The sequence below is a fragment of the Pseudorca crassidens genome, chromosome 4 (genome assembly GCF_039906515.1).
Source record: "Pseudorca crassidens isolate mPseCra1 chromosome 4, mPseCra1.hap1, whole genome shotgun sequence".
NCBI lineage: Eukaryota > Metazoa > Chordata > Mammalia > Artiodactyla > Delphinidae > Pseudorca > Pseudorca crassidens.
This window is the reverse complement of record NC_090299.1, coordinates 107,393,742-107,407,814: the sequence shown is the minus strand read 5'-3', so window position 1 is coordinate 107,407,814 and position 14,073 is coordinate 107,393,742. Positions and strand designations below refer to the sequence as shown.

The following is a 14,073-nucleotide window of genomic DNA, read 5'->3' as shown; positions in this document are numbered from 1 at the left end:
TCTTCTTAGTTCTGTGGCTCTTTTTTTTTTTTTTTTTTTGTGGTATGCGGGCCTCTCACTGTTGTGGCCTCTCCCGTTGCGGAGCACAAGGCTCCGGACTCGCAGGCTCAGCGGCCACGGCTCACAGGCCCAGACGCTCCGCGGCATGTGGGATCTTCCCGGACCGCGGCACGAACCCGTGTCCACTGCATCGGCAGGGGGACTCTCAACAACTGCGCCACCAGGGCTCTTCTTGATCCCTTGAGGACTCTTCTCTTTCTGCCCCTCTATTATATTGATTTTTTTCAATACTCTATCCATAATCAGCTTTCTCTTTTCACATGGCTCTTTCTAACAGATCAATATGTGTGGCGTTAAGTACCAGTTTATTTCTCATAACTCCTAAATGTAGAACTCGTAGCTATGACTTCACTCCACAGCTCCAGATCTAATATCCATTTACTGTCTCTAAATGAGACACAGTCATCTCAAATTCAGAGTGTCTGAAACTGATTTTTTTTTCCATGCCTGTCTTAGTCAGTTTGGGCTGCTTTAATAAAATAACATAGACTTGTAACAACATTGGCTGGTAAACAACAAACATTTATTTTTCACAGTGCTGGAGGCTGATAAGTTCCAGATGAAGGGTCTAGTAGATTCAATGTCTGGTGAGAGCCTGCTTCCTGGTTCATAGACAGCCATCCTTCTGCTGTGTCCTCACATGGCAGAAGGGGCAAGGGAGCTCTGTGAGGTGTCTTTTACAAGGGTTCTGATCCCACCCTCACAACCTAATCACCTCCCAAAGGCCCGTCACATCCCATTAGGGATTAGGTTTCAACAAGAAATTCAGTCTACAGTAATCCTCAACCTGTTTGTCTTCTCGTATACCTTATATTTGTGATTGGTACCACAATCCAGACATTCACTCTAGTTACAAACTCCGGAGTCATCCTAGACTCCCTTTTCCTTATCTCCCACTCTAGCCCATTAGTCACCAAGTCTTTTTTTTGTATTTCACTTTGTGAATTTCTCTCGCATTCATTTCTTCTTCTCCATACAGATTTGTGTGCTAGCACCTCATTTAGGTATGTCTGAAATCACCTGTATTTGTATTAAAGCAAACTTTACAAACTGAAAGAAAAGAAGATGATCATGTTGCTTCTCACTTAAAACTTTTCAATGACCCCATTTTAGCGACATAACAGAACTCAAAGTAACTAACATGGCTCTTAGGCCATTTGTGACCTACCAGCCCTCCAGTCTCCTCTTCCATCACAAGGCCCAATCACCCTCCAAGCGAACTAGACAAGTTATTCATGCCATGTCTTTTTATAAGTTGTGCCTTTTATTTAGAATGCCCTGGTTCATTACAATTTTATTTATCCTTTTCTTAAAAATTAATTCTGTTTTTAATAAAGTAATAAATATACACAAATTTTAAAAAATCAAATAGTACTAAGAAGTTTATAATGATGAATAGCAGATCTTTGTACCTGCCTTCCTGCCTCTTCGCCACCCTAGAATCAACCACTTTTGACTCCTTCAGGTGCCTCTTCTGTGTTTATCTCTGTATTGCTAAACAGTATGCTTATAATGCTATTTCTTGACTTGTCAAGTTTAGACTTTTACCTATTGAGATTCTCTTCTAATTCTAGTATAGTTACTATAGGGGTGATACTCAAAACACTTAAGAACTAGCACCGCACAGATTATGATTAATCACAACCACTTTCCCTACATGGTCTGTGTTGGCTAATTACTGGTCCTGATTTTATGACAAATTTTGTTAAATTATCAGTATTTACATTATTATTACCATATAAATATTGTCCACTGCTGAAACAAATAATGTACTATAATTATGTCATAGTACATTATAACATAATTACTTGCTTACACAATTTTCATTTTCTAGAAGTTATTAATTGATGTTTTAAAAAATCATTTATTACTCATTAAAAACTCACCATAATTCCCGCCTTCTCAGTGAGTCTTTGCTGCCAGGCAGAGTTGATTCTCTGCTCTGTGTTATTCCTGTATTACCTCTTTCGTACTCATCACACTATACCTTATAGATCTGTGTGTCTATCTTCCTTGTCAAAATGTGAGCTCCTTGAGGTTAGTGATAATATGTTATCTTTGAACCTTCAGTGCTGTGCACCAGTGCCAAACACAAAATGTTTAATAAATATCTGTTGAGTTATGGATGGAACAGGAGTGGCCTTTGTCTTTGAAGCAGCCTTCAATATTGGGTGGATGGTTTTGTGAGCATTTCTCTGATTTCTGAGTCGCTCCATACAGATCACTCACTCAAATGCCTGTCAGGGTCTACACAGTTAAAATAAATGAACGCAGCAAGCCCGATGGGGTCTGTGGCATTTAAAGTGGTCACGTGCTACTAGGCTCTAGCCAGCTGTTGCCGTGAAGGTGTTTCAGATCTGTGTTGCCAGACCTTCTGCTTTTCAAATAGAAACAGGAAAATCCAGGCTTGATATGAACTGTCATGATTCCATTTTTTAAAACTATGCAGACAAAGTAAATGGTTCTTCAGGCTCAAGCTCGATTTGGTTCATAAGCACCAGCTGATGAAGATTATTAGTGGGAGTAGGAGGGACTGTGGACCCTGTCCCAGAGCCTTGAGCTTGGCGTCCGGTTGGCCTGAGAATGTCTCTACCGCAAGGGGTCCTCCACAGGGGCTCTACCCAGTGGAATTCCTTTGCCAGCTGATGCCAGCATGTGGAGTGAGCCTTAGCAGAAGAGAGCCTGGACTCAGCCTGCCAGAATGTTTGGAGGGCCAGGCAGGGTTTCGATGGAATCAGGACTTGCTCTGTTATGTGGAAATAAAGAATGATGTGTTAAATCATAAGTGATAGTGGGAAGGAGCAGAAGAAGGGTAAAAATTGTATACTATGTGCCAAGCCCTGTGTGTGCCTTTTCTTATGTTACTCAACTTAGGTTTTACAATAGCCCTGAGGCAGAGATATTGTCATCTTCAGTTTGCAGATGTTGAATCTCTATGAGATTTAGTTTATTTTTCAATTTCCATCATCAGAACAGATCAACTGCAGAATGAATGCCTCTTGAATCTGCCCATGAAGAAAGCCCATGTATGGGATTTTAAAAATGATTTAAATCTGTTTTTATAGTAAAAAAGAAGACGGTTAAAATTTTCCACTAGAAATTGATTGTTTAGTTTGTTTGTTTGTTTATAGGTTGACCTAAGATTGGTCAATCTTTCAACATTTGTTGAATATCCATTGTATTCTGTGTTAGATTCCAGGATTACCAAACTGATTAATATACAATTCCTGTGCTTGAGAAGTCATAAATGATTGTTTCTGGTTTCTTCTAAGTGTGAAAGGAGGGAGCCAGGTATTGGCATAAAAGATAGGAAAAATCTGGAAATTTGGTTGCCAAATTTTTGTTGTTGTTTTTTTAAAATTTTGAGCTATTCCTTTTTTCTTGTTGCAATCAACAGGATATTCAGATAGAAAAATAAGAAAGTGCAAATAAAGAAAATTAAGGAAAAAGTCTTCTTCTAACCATTGTGGGCAACTCTCTACCTACTTACTTACCCAACTTTTTGGACTATTTATCTGTATGGATATTTTTATACTTATCACAAACAGACGCAAACACTCAGATCCCACTACATCACTATTCTGTAGCCTGCTTCTCTTACTGAGGAATATTTTGAAATGTTTGAAAATCATTTTCTATGGCTGAATAGCATTTTATTGCATGGGAGTATTCCCTATATTTAATCAATTCTCTATTGTTAGATATTTAGGTAATTTCTAATTTTTTATAACCCATGTCACGTGGAGAAATTTTGTAGCGAAATCTTTTTATGTATGTTAAATTATTTCCTTAGGAAAACTTACTAGAAATGAAATTACTGGATTTAAGTGCATGTACAATTTTAAGCTTTTCGCTTTTAGCACACATAGTGCTAAATTGTCCTCCAGAAAAGTAATACTAATTTACCCATCCCCAATGGATATGAGTTTCTATTTCTCTTCACTGTTTCCAATGCTAGTTACCACCTCTTTTTTTTAAAAAAAATTTTTTTTCGAATTCAATAGAGATAGAAAAGAATTTCTGTTTTGAAAAACTCTTTTTGAAGACCTTTTGGCCTTTGACCTTTCTGGATACTATTGTTCTCTGGTACAATACTATCACTTTGTGTTTTGGTTACTTGGTTGGCTCTTTACCTGCCTTAGTAGCTTTGGAGCAGTTTGAGGGTACAGCATGTCCTATCCACCTGTGTGTTTCTGGGTGCTCGTGGATATTGGTTGAACTGAATTGTACTGGAGGACATGTGTAGTTTAGAACCTTGGCTAGATGTAAAAATGTCAATACAATCCGTGGGCAGGTTACTCTGTTCCTACCAGTTACATAATAATGAGAATTTAATTGAACATCGATTATGTGCCAGCAGTGTATTAAGTGCTTTGCACACTTACCTGGATGAATCCTCACAATGCTCTGAAGAAGAGATAATAATCATCTCCACTTTGCTGATGAGGAAACTGAGAGGTTATAAAACTTGCCCAATGTGCATTGGCTGTCAAGTGGCAAAAGCAGGTTGTGAACTCAGGAAAAGTTAACTACCAAGCCGTCTTATCTCTCCTCCACTGCCCTCCCCTCTCCAACTTCTTATTATAGATATTTAAAAATATATATAAAAGTAGAGAGAACAGCAGAGTGACCCTTGATATACCTACCACCCGGCTTCAGTAGTTACCAATATGTGGCCAATCTTGTTTCATCTATACCTTTCCCTCACTACCTCACAGCCCTCTTCCCTGGTTGGATTATTTTAAAGCAAATCAGAAATTCATTAATTTCCTTAATAAGTATTTAAATACATATCTCTAAGAGATATGGACTCTGTTTTTTGTATCCAAACCACAATATCATTATCACACTTGAAACTATAACAATTTCTTCATATTCTCTAATGTCCAGACAATGTCAGATTTCCTTAATTATCTCATAAGTGACTTTTACTGTTGCTTTGTTTGAATCAGGACCCTCGCAAGGTCTACACTTTGTATTCTAAGCTGTCCTAACCTCAACACAGTGTTCCTCTCTTCCCCATGCCTTTCTATGAAGCCTGTCCTTGTTAGAGACAGAGGTACTTAGCTGGAGGAATTTGAAAATTTTAAATAATTCCTATGAATTGAATATCTAGTTTGTATCTCCCCAGAAAGAAGCACACTCAACAGTTTATACCTGAAAAACACTGGGTCCGTGTGGCATGGAGAAAATACATTGCTACGCAGGTTCATCATCCCTTCTCCCTGGAAATTCATCAGTGTATTCATCCGCTGGCTGAGAACTCCCTCTGTTCTTCTGCTTGTAGGATAAGGCTCCATCACAACTATGGTCAAGTCTCCTCATTTAAGGGGCCAGGGCTTGTCAGATGTAAGTGATACTGGCCTGAAAATTCTGTCTTGAGCCCTGAGCTTAAAAAATGAGACACGCTGGCCTGTGTAGCCCTCCCTTGCTGCGGGAGAATGACTTGGAAATGGAAAGGCTTGTTATTTTCATAAATCGTCATGACTTTGATAGAAACTTTCACATTGAGCACATTTTCATTGAACGAGTTTTCATGTTTGTTTTGGTTCTGTTTTAAAATTGAAGGTCTAGTGATCCTCCACTGTGTCGTGGCAGATGGGAATTCAACCAGGAGTCCTGAAAATGATGGCCTTCTCTGTGGAGATCGTGGAGAAAATTGCCCAGGTAACGCATAACAAGCGATGCATTTGTTTTTATCAGCTTTATATTCAACCTCAGAAACTTGACCCCCCTAAATTTTAAGTTGTTGATAATATAATAATCATAAAACTAGGTAGTTTTGAGCACATGTTAATGTACCAGGCTCTGGGCTTTACATATAGTAATTCATTCATTCCTTGCAAGAACCCTATGAGCTGGATAATATTTTTTACTTTATTTCAAGGTGAAGCTAGAAAGAATACGTAACGTGCCGAAGGTCACACAGCTGATATATCACAAATCTGGGATTCACGCTCAGGTCTTTCTCATTCTGGTGCTTCCATTCTTCATCATTATACTATTTGGGGCATTGTAGATGTGTGTGTGCTTCAGTCTCCAGCATGTGATGTCTTGGACTAGATTCGTAGAAAGCTGGCATATTCTATTCAAATTAAAAAAATATTTTTTTCTATTTTATAACTTAGAAGAGGGAAGAAGGCAACAATTTTAAAACATATTTTACCTTGAAGATTCCTGAATTAGCATTCTCACATTTAGTAGTCTGAGGCAGGGATCAGCCTTAGTAAAGAGTCAGATAATAAGAATTTAGGTTTTGTGGGTCACACGGTCTTTGTTGCAACTATTCTGCTCTGCCATTGAACTATGAAAGCAGCCATAGACCTATGCAAATGAATGGCCTTGGATGTCTTCCAATAAACCTTTATTTAGAGAAACAGGCCGTGGGCCAGATTCGGCGTTGGGGCCATAGTTGGCTGACTCCTGGTCTAAGGTCTGTCTGTCCTTTATAAATTGCATGGTCTGGTGTTCTACAGGAGTTGTTTCTTATTTTAAAACAAAACAAAACACAACACAGGCCAATTCCAAAAGTAGGGCAGAGTGGAGAAGAGCCTCTTGTATTCCCTGGAAACTTCTCTGAGCTGGGAGTATGGTGACGTGGTGTAAGTGCTCCTTTCCTAGCACCCTGGGAATGTTGTAACTGAGCCAGGAACACGCTGAGCAAGTCATCCTAATGTGAGTCATCAGTTCCAGCCCAACCTTCATCTTTCTTTCCCTCCCACTAGTGGGTGGTCCGGAGAGTGCCCACAGTCTGTGGAGTCCATCGCTGTGTTAGGTCACGCTTGTGCAGGTCTTGTCACCCATGTAGTGAGAAGGACAAAGCCAACTTTATGTGTTTGTGTGCTTTTCTTCAGTCTGGTTTCAGATGTCTTAAATGACAACATTTTCACATTTCCTTTGGGAGATTATTCCATAATCTGATGATTGACAGTGTTAAAAAAAATCTTCCTCATCATCCTCCTAAATGTATTTTTATATTTTTTTATTGTAGTAAAAACATTTAACATGGGATCCGCCCTTTTAACAAAATTTTAAGTGTACAGCACAATATTATTAATTATGACAACTGATGTTGTATAGTAGATCTCTAGAAATTATTTATCTTACAGAACTGAAACTTTAAGAGGAGAGAGGAAAAGAGATGAGAAAGCATCGAGCCTCAATGCATTGCAGAATTTAGAGGTTAGGGGAGCTGAGGTCAAACCAGCAGGGGAGAATGAGCAAAGGAGGTATCACATGCATTCTTTTTTTTTTTTTCCACACGCACTTTTGAAAAACAAAAGGAAATACAATTTTTTCCCTGTCGATTCTTCTTTGTCTCCTAGCCATGAATAATTTTAGATACATGAAATACACTCAAATCTCAATACTGGATTCTTTTTTCTTCCTTTAAAGGGCTGGAATGAAAAGGGCAGCTCTAAGTGAAGGTTCACTCCTGTAAGCTCAGAAATGGTTGGCACAGTCCTTCTGGTTAAAAGACATGCTGATCAGACCTGATTGGCCCCCCGTGTAAGCATATCCTAGTAAACCAGGAAGGTAATAAGTACATCTGTGAGATTTATTTTTCTTTTCCTGGAGAAACAGACCAATTCACAGTTTTACAGGAAACTGCATTGAATGGAAGACAAATGGGAATCCTCAATTACAAAACATTTTCAAATTTTGCACTTTTTCAAGAGCATCATGAATTTACATTCCCCTGTCCCACAGAGATAGTTGGCAAGATAAGAAGGAAAATTAACTTAAAAAGTATAAAACTTTCTTCCTCCCCTCCTGGCTTAAGAAGGTTGTAAAATGAAGAAACCCTTATTGGGAAGATGCTTAGAACATTAAAGCCTCAGGCTGTACTTCATAGAATAGGAGGAAATGTTTCTCCAGACTCTGCTGTGACCACTTGAACTCTTCTGTGCACTGGTTGTTCCCCCTATTTTTTAGGTCAGATATCTGTGTGAGAAGATGAATTTATAGGCATTTGTTTTCCTTCCTCTCTCTCCTTGATAACAGTTGTGGGACTTCTATCTCAAAATTTAGTATCCCTAAGGATACTAAAGGAATCACACTGTTTAATCAAAGCATCCATCAAATTGAGGAAAATTCCATATTTAAACGAGGTTATTTGGGTGTCTGCTGTATTCCTCCACTTTAGTTTGGCCCAAGGGAATCCATCACATGTCATCTAATTATTCATATGACCCTAAGAAGGTGACCACTTCCTATCTATCTGCCCATACTATCAGTGAAAGCTATTCTTTTTCCTGATCCCTTTTACTAACTCTTAGAATCAAATTTTGACATCACTGACCTGCAGTAGCCCCGGTAGTTTCTTATTTAATTGGTTGTAGAATCTCTGAAATACAGTGTCTCATGAAGAGTTTATGATATGTTACCTGTGGTGCCCATCTGCTTATAAGATTGTGTTGCGATCTGGTCCTCTGCTACATGTAATTTTCTCCAGCAATTTTGTGGGACAAACTCACTCCCAGAGGAACGTTCTGGTTTGAGGAATGTGGGTTGGAAAAGAGTAAGGTGGGAGGGAAAAAGATCAGTTAAGTTCCACCACCCCCAGTATCAGGGAAATCTTCACGGCTGTTACATTTTCAAGACCATACCATTTACTTCTCAAAAGAGAAACACAATACATGGGACTAATCATTCTTTTGTCATAAGATTAACTTTTCCTTTTTCTTGGTAAACACCTCTGGAATGGAAGGGTAGATTTTGCCATCCCCTGCCCTATGTCATCAGGTCTCATGATAGTCAGAAAATGTTAGATTTCACAGCTGTTCAATTTTCAGATAATGTGACCTTGATGAATATTAGATGAAAGCAACTGGAATTTTAGGTGCATTTCAAAAGGGGGAATGCTGATAAGCCTTCTCATTACCATGAGAAAGAGAGAGGATCCCATTTGGGTTTTTTTTTGGGGGGGGGGACTTGGTATGTGTGATTAAGTTTTCTTCCAGGTTTTAAAGTTCCAGAGAGAAATCTTAGGACATTTTCTGCTTGGTGGCATGGAAGGGTTTTTTAATCCAAATAATGCTGGGAATATTTAAGGGCATGCTTATTTGCAAAGGAGAGAACTCTGTGAGCAATCAAAACAGGGCCTGGCAAACATTTCCCTGGCATGGATTTGTGTTGCTTGGATGAACCAAGGCTGATCAAATCACTGCATCCAGCAGCTGCTGGTTAAGGCGCTCTCTGGTATCTTGCTCTGTATGGTGTTTATTAAAAGACTGGCTATGTTTAAAGGGGCGTGACAGCCAGAGGAATTAGTAAAGTTCAGGATACAGAGCCATATGGCTTATATTTAAAGTCAGGTGTGCTTTGCAAAGTAGAAAAGACCTTTCTGGAGCAAGGAGATCTGTCAGTAAGTCTTACCGCTTCTTTATGGGAGTATAGTTGATTTACAGTGTTGTGTTAGTTTCAGGTGTACAGCAAAGTGATTCAGTTATACATATATCTATTCTTTTTCAGATTCTTTTCCCATACAGGTTATTACAGTGTATTGAGTAGAGTTCCCTGTGCTATACAGTAGGTCCTTATTGATTATCTATTCTTAAATTCATCTCCTTGCCCTCCATTTCCCTGCCCCAGGCCTATATCCTGTATGTCTGCATGGCTCGGATATGCCTTGGATTCCTCTTTTCCCCTTTGGTATCTTCCTACTTTAATCCGTTGTGCACTTTCCTGTCTAATACATTGATAAAACACTTCACAGTTTAGGTTTTACATATTTCATGTAATTTAATCCATAAGAACCTTCTTCAGCTCTCTCCCACCTTGTATTTCAAGGGTAAACACTTCAGCCCACTGACATTTGTGGTCTCTGACTTCCATTCACAGCCATCCTTGGCTACTCTCCTTCAGGCCTCTTCCATATCCATTAAATCTACCACCCACCTCCTGCATAAGGCTGGCATATTCCCAACCCCGAGCTTTTGCTCTTGACATTATCCACAACTCAACTGCTTGCTCACCTCCTCCTAAAAAAGTCTACATTTCCTAGAAATTTTCTTTAATTAGATAAGCCCTCTTTGTACTGGCACAAGATTTCTCTTAGAATTGTCAAGATTTTCAAGATTCTAGAATCAACTCATTTACCGAGGACTTTATTGTCCCGGGTACTTTGCTAGGAATTTCCACATGTATTTTTTATTTGAGCCTCTCAACAGCCCTTTAAGGTAGATGTTATCATCTTCAATTTCCAGATGATGAAACTGAGGCTCAGACAGCTTAATTAGCTTGCCTGGACCCATAGGGCTCATGAAAGGCAGAGCTGAAACACTAATTTCCTTCCTCCTAAGCCAGTATTTTTTCCACTGTTTCCATGGTTACTATGGTTGTTTTTACTGGTTTGTTGCTTTTTATTGACTTAAATTTGTTCTATTGTACCAATGTAGATAGTTAGATAGGATATCCCTTATTTCTTTGATGTTTTCCAATGCCTACTACAGGGCTATGGAAAGAGGAAGTACTTGATGGATGGAAGCTGACCTTCATTTGATCAATTTATTTGCCAAAGTACACAGGTCTTTGCCTTTGAGACACTTTGCAGTTCTTTCTGGGAGAAATTTCACTAAGAGTCCCATTGATTGGCATGCGTGGGAGCAAATGTCTGGCACGTACAGGCAGTCCTCATGGCTGGTAATCAAGTCACCAACCAAAACCAGGTCAGCCAGTGCCTCAACAACATTCTGTCACCCTCCGAAACTCTGTGACCTGGCATCACAGAAATCTGCTGTGTATAGATCATCCAGAGTCCTTTGCAATTCTCCTCTCTGGTGACCCTGGGTACTTTTTTTATATAGGTATATGTATGTATATATACTCATTTCATAATATTAATTAAGAAGTTTAGTAGTCACTGCTATTTATAAAGGGATCGTGTAACGTCATTGGGGTGCCAGGCGCCATGCCAAGCCTAGTGTGAAATGTGCTCTGAAGTGACCACTGTAGGCTTTCTGGGTCCACAGGTGTCTGAGTCCTGCAAGCTGTCGGTCATACCATGACTATGGAAAGGCCAACCCTGGGCTGGAGCTGGCTAGTTAGCAGTTTTCTCTGGGTGTGGGCAGGTGTCTGTTGTGAATCGACACATGGAACAGCTAGTTAGGATTTCTTTACTGTTTCTCTCGACAATCCTTGTTTCTTGAAACTTTCTACACCTAAACGCTGGAGAAATCCCTCCATATTACACCCCCTGGTGCAAAATTAACTTTGAAAAAGTAGGCAATTAAGATTCTGAAAGGTAAGACAAGGAAGTCAGTGTAGGAGTGAAATCCTGGATATGAAGCTTACAGTGTTTTCCTCCTTCAGGGCAAGAGAAACCCTCCAGGGGTCAGATGAGAGGGATAATCTCCCATTCAGAGAAGCAGGACTTCTGGGTGCCGCAGGCTGAGAGCAGATGACAGCTACCTGCCTGACAGAGCACCAGAGTGGAGCAGGCAGAAGCGTGGACTCTGGGACAGGACTGCCTGGGTTTGAGTCCCAGGTCTGCCACATATTAGCTGCATGATCTGGGAAAGTGATTTAGCCCCTTTGAGTTGTGCTTTGCTCATCCATAAACAGCAGTTAGAACAGTGCTTCCCTCACAAGACTCTTCTGAGTATGAAATGAGTAAATACAGCCCTCCCTCCGAATCTGCGGGTTCTGCGTCCGCAGATTCAACCAACCGCGGATCCCAACTGGGGGATACCGAGGACCGACTGCAAATGCCATTTAATACAAGGGACTTGAGCATCTGCGGATCTTGGTGTCACCTGGGGTCCTGGAACCAATCCCCCTCAGATACCGAGATGACTCTCTCTATAAAGCTACAGACCAGCATCTGGCACTAAGTGCTGAGTTTAAGTTAAAAAAAGAAAAAGAAAGGCAAAAACCCTCCTCTCTTTTCAATGCCATCAGCCCCATGTCTCTGACAATCTTCATGGAAAGAAGAGGCTTCTCTCTTACCACAATTATGCTTTACGCTTTAAACAACACTAACGTTTCTGAGAGGTAGTTTGGACAGAAATCTTAGTTAAAATATGAGACGTTCCTGTCACAATCCCCATTAGCCAATCTCTAGGGCTAGTTTCGGGTCACAAAAGTCTGACACATGCCAGTGTGGGGAGAAGGAGAAATGAGACATTGGAGTATATTCCACAGAAAAACTGGCAGCACAGTTAGGAATATGATTCTACTTACAAATGTATATTTAAAGTGAGTTGATTTATTGAATCATTTCTCATTCTTCAGCTACGACCACACAACCAAAGCGAAGAGGCCACTTCTCTCGGTGCCCCAAACAGTACAAGCATTACTGCATTAAAGGGAGATGTCGCTTCGTGGTGGCCGAGCAGACGCCCTCCTGCGTGTAAGTGAGGCGCTGAGCCGACAAGCAAAGGGGTACAGACTGGTGCCGGTTTGGGGGGTGACAGGACTGGAAAGTCTGAGCTAATCCAGCCATCTGTTGGGATGCAGTTCCCCCTGGTCCTACCCCCTCCCCTCCCTGCGCCACTTGTTTAGGGGCCCCCGTTGGACAGCTACTTATGGAGAAACTGACGCACACTTTCCTGCTGAAATATGAGCATGCGAGAGTCCAGATCGCCTTCCAGGCAGGGCTGTGTCTTCTGCTGCCTTGCGCAAGCAAAACTGTTTCTGTCCAGTGTTAAGGATGCTTTTCAGCTCAAATAAACTCCCAGGGGTTTGTTGCACTCGAATGCAAACACAGTCTTCTGGCGTGTGTTAGGTGGTTCATGGCGAATGTAAATATGAAAGGATTTCTGCCAAATTACAAGCTACTTTTGCAGGTGTCAATTAAGTGCATGGAAATCAGTCCTATTTTTAGAGATTCACAAAGCCTGTTTAGTACCGCAGGGAACTGGGAGGAACGTTCTCTTTCCAACTCTTGGTAGATTGAGTCCAAGTTTAATTTTACTCAGGCACAAACAAATTTTTTGCATATCTTAAATATTTATTTTCTTCTAAAGATGTCTCTTTAGAAGAGACCCTACCTCGTAGAGGAGCAAGATGATTTCTTAAGTATATTTTTGACCTAAAGTCATAGAACGCTAATGTTCTTCTGTGTAGTTGCCCCAGGATTCTTTTTTTTTTTTTTTTTCCACAAGTATCTCAGAACAGTGATTCCAAGCCCTGATATAGTGGAACATTGAAGAGTCATGGACTTCAAAGTTTGATTATAATTAAATTTAATTAAAAAATCAATATACACAGATAATACTTAGAGGGGAATAAGAAAAAAGACTAATGTAAGGAAATAAGGAAAATGTGCTTGTGCGTGTGTTGGGAAAGATAGAGCTGATTTTTGTTTTTTTATAAATGTATTTATTTATCTTTGGCTGCGTTGGATCTTTGTTGCTACGTGCGGGCTTTGTCTAGTTGTGGCGAGCAGGGGCTACTCTTCATTGTGGTGCACAGTCTTCTCACTGTCATGGCTTCTCTTGTTGCAGAGCACGGGCTCTAGGCGCACAGACTCAGTAGTTGTGGCTCAAAGGCTGTAGAGCCCAGGCCCAGTAGTTGTGGTGCAGGGCTTAGTTGCTCCGCGGCATGTGGTATCTTCCCAGACCAGGGCTCGAACCCGTGTCCCCCGCATTGGCAGGCAGATTCTTAACCACTGCACTACCAGGGAAGTCCAGGAGTTGATTTTTTTTGAAAAATTCATTTAATTGCTCACTGACTTGGGAGAATATCATGAATTTTTAAAAGAGTAATGCCCTTTAACCCAGTACATTTCTTTAACTGGTCCCTATGTCTGTAGATGTACTGTTCTTTAATATTGCTGCCTTCTAGAATGAAAACCACAGGGTGTAATCTACCTGCCTGAGATCAATACACAGCCTGTCCCCCTCAGTCAGAGGTTAAAACCCATTTTCTCCCTAGCTTCTCTGATGCTGGCTTGACTTTCTAGCTATGTCTCTCACCACATTCCCCAATGTTCTTCCATAATCCTACATTCCTTTGCATGGCTTATTAGACAAGCTCTTCTCATAGTCTGAGAGTTTATTCTTACTGACA

The 14,073-nt window shown here is 40.4% G+C and overlaps 1 protein-coding gene across 1 annotated transcript in view; it reads left to right on the top strand.

Moving 5' to 3' along the window:
- The window catches only part of BTC (betacellulin), a 40,935-nt gene that overhangs the window by 17,890 nt on the left and 8,972 nt on the right, over positions 1 to 14,073 (top strand). The window contains exons 2-3 of the mRNA XM_067736262.1: positions 5,629 to 5,727; positions 12,295 to 12,412. Coding sequence (XP_067592363.1) covers positions 5,629 to 5,727; positions 12,295 to 12,412 — 217 coding nt within the window. The remainder of the gene's footprint in view (positions 1 to 5,628; positions 5,728 to 12,294; positions 12,413 to 14,073) is intronic.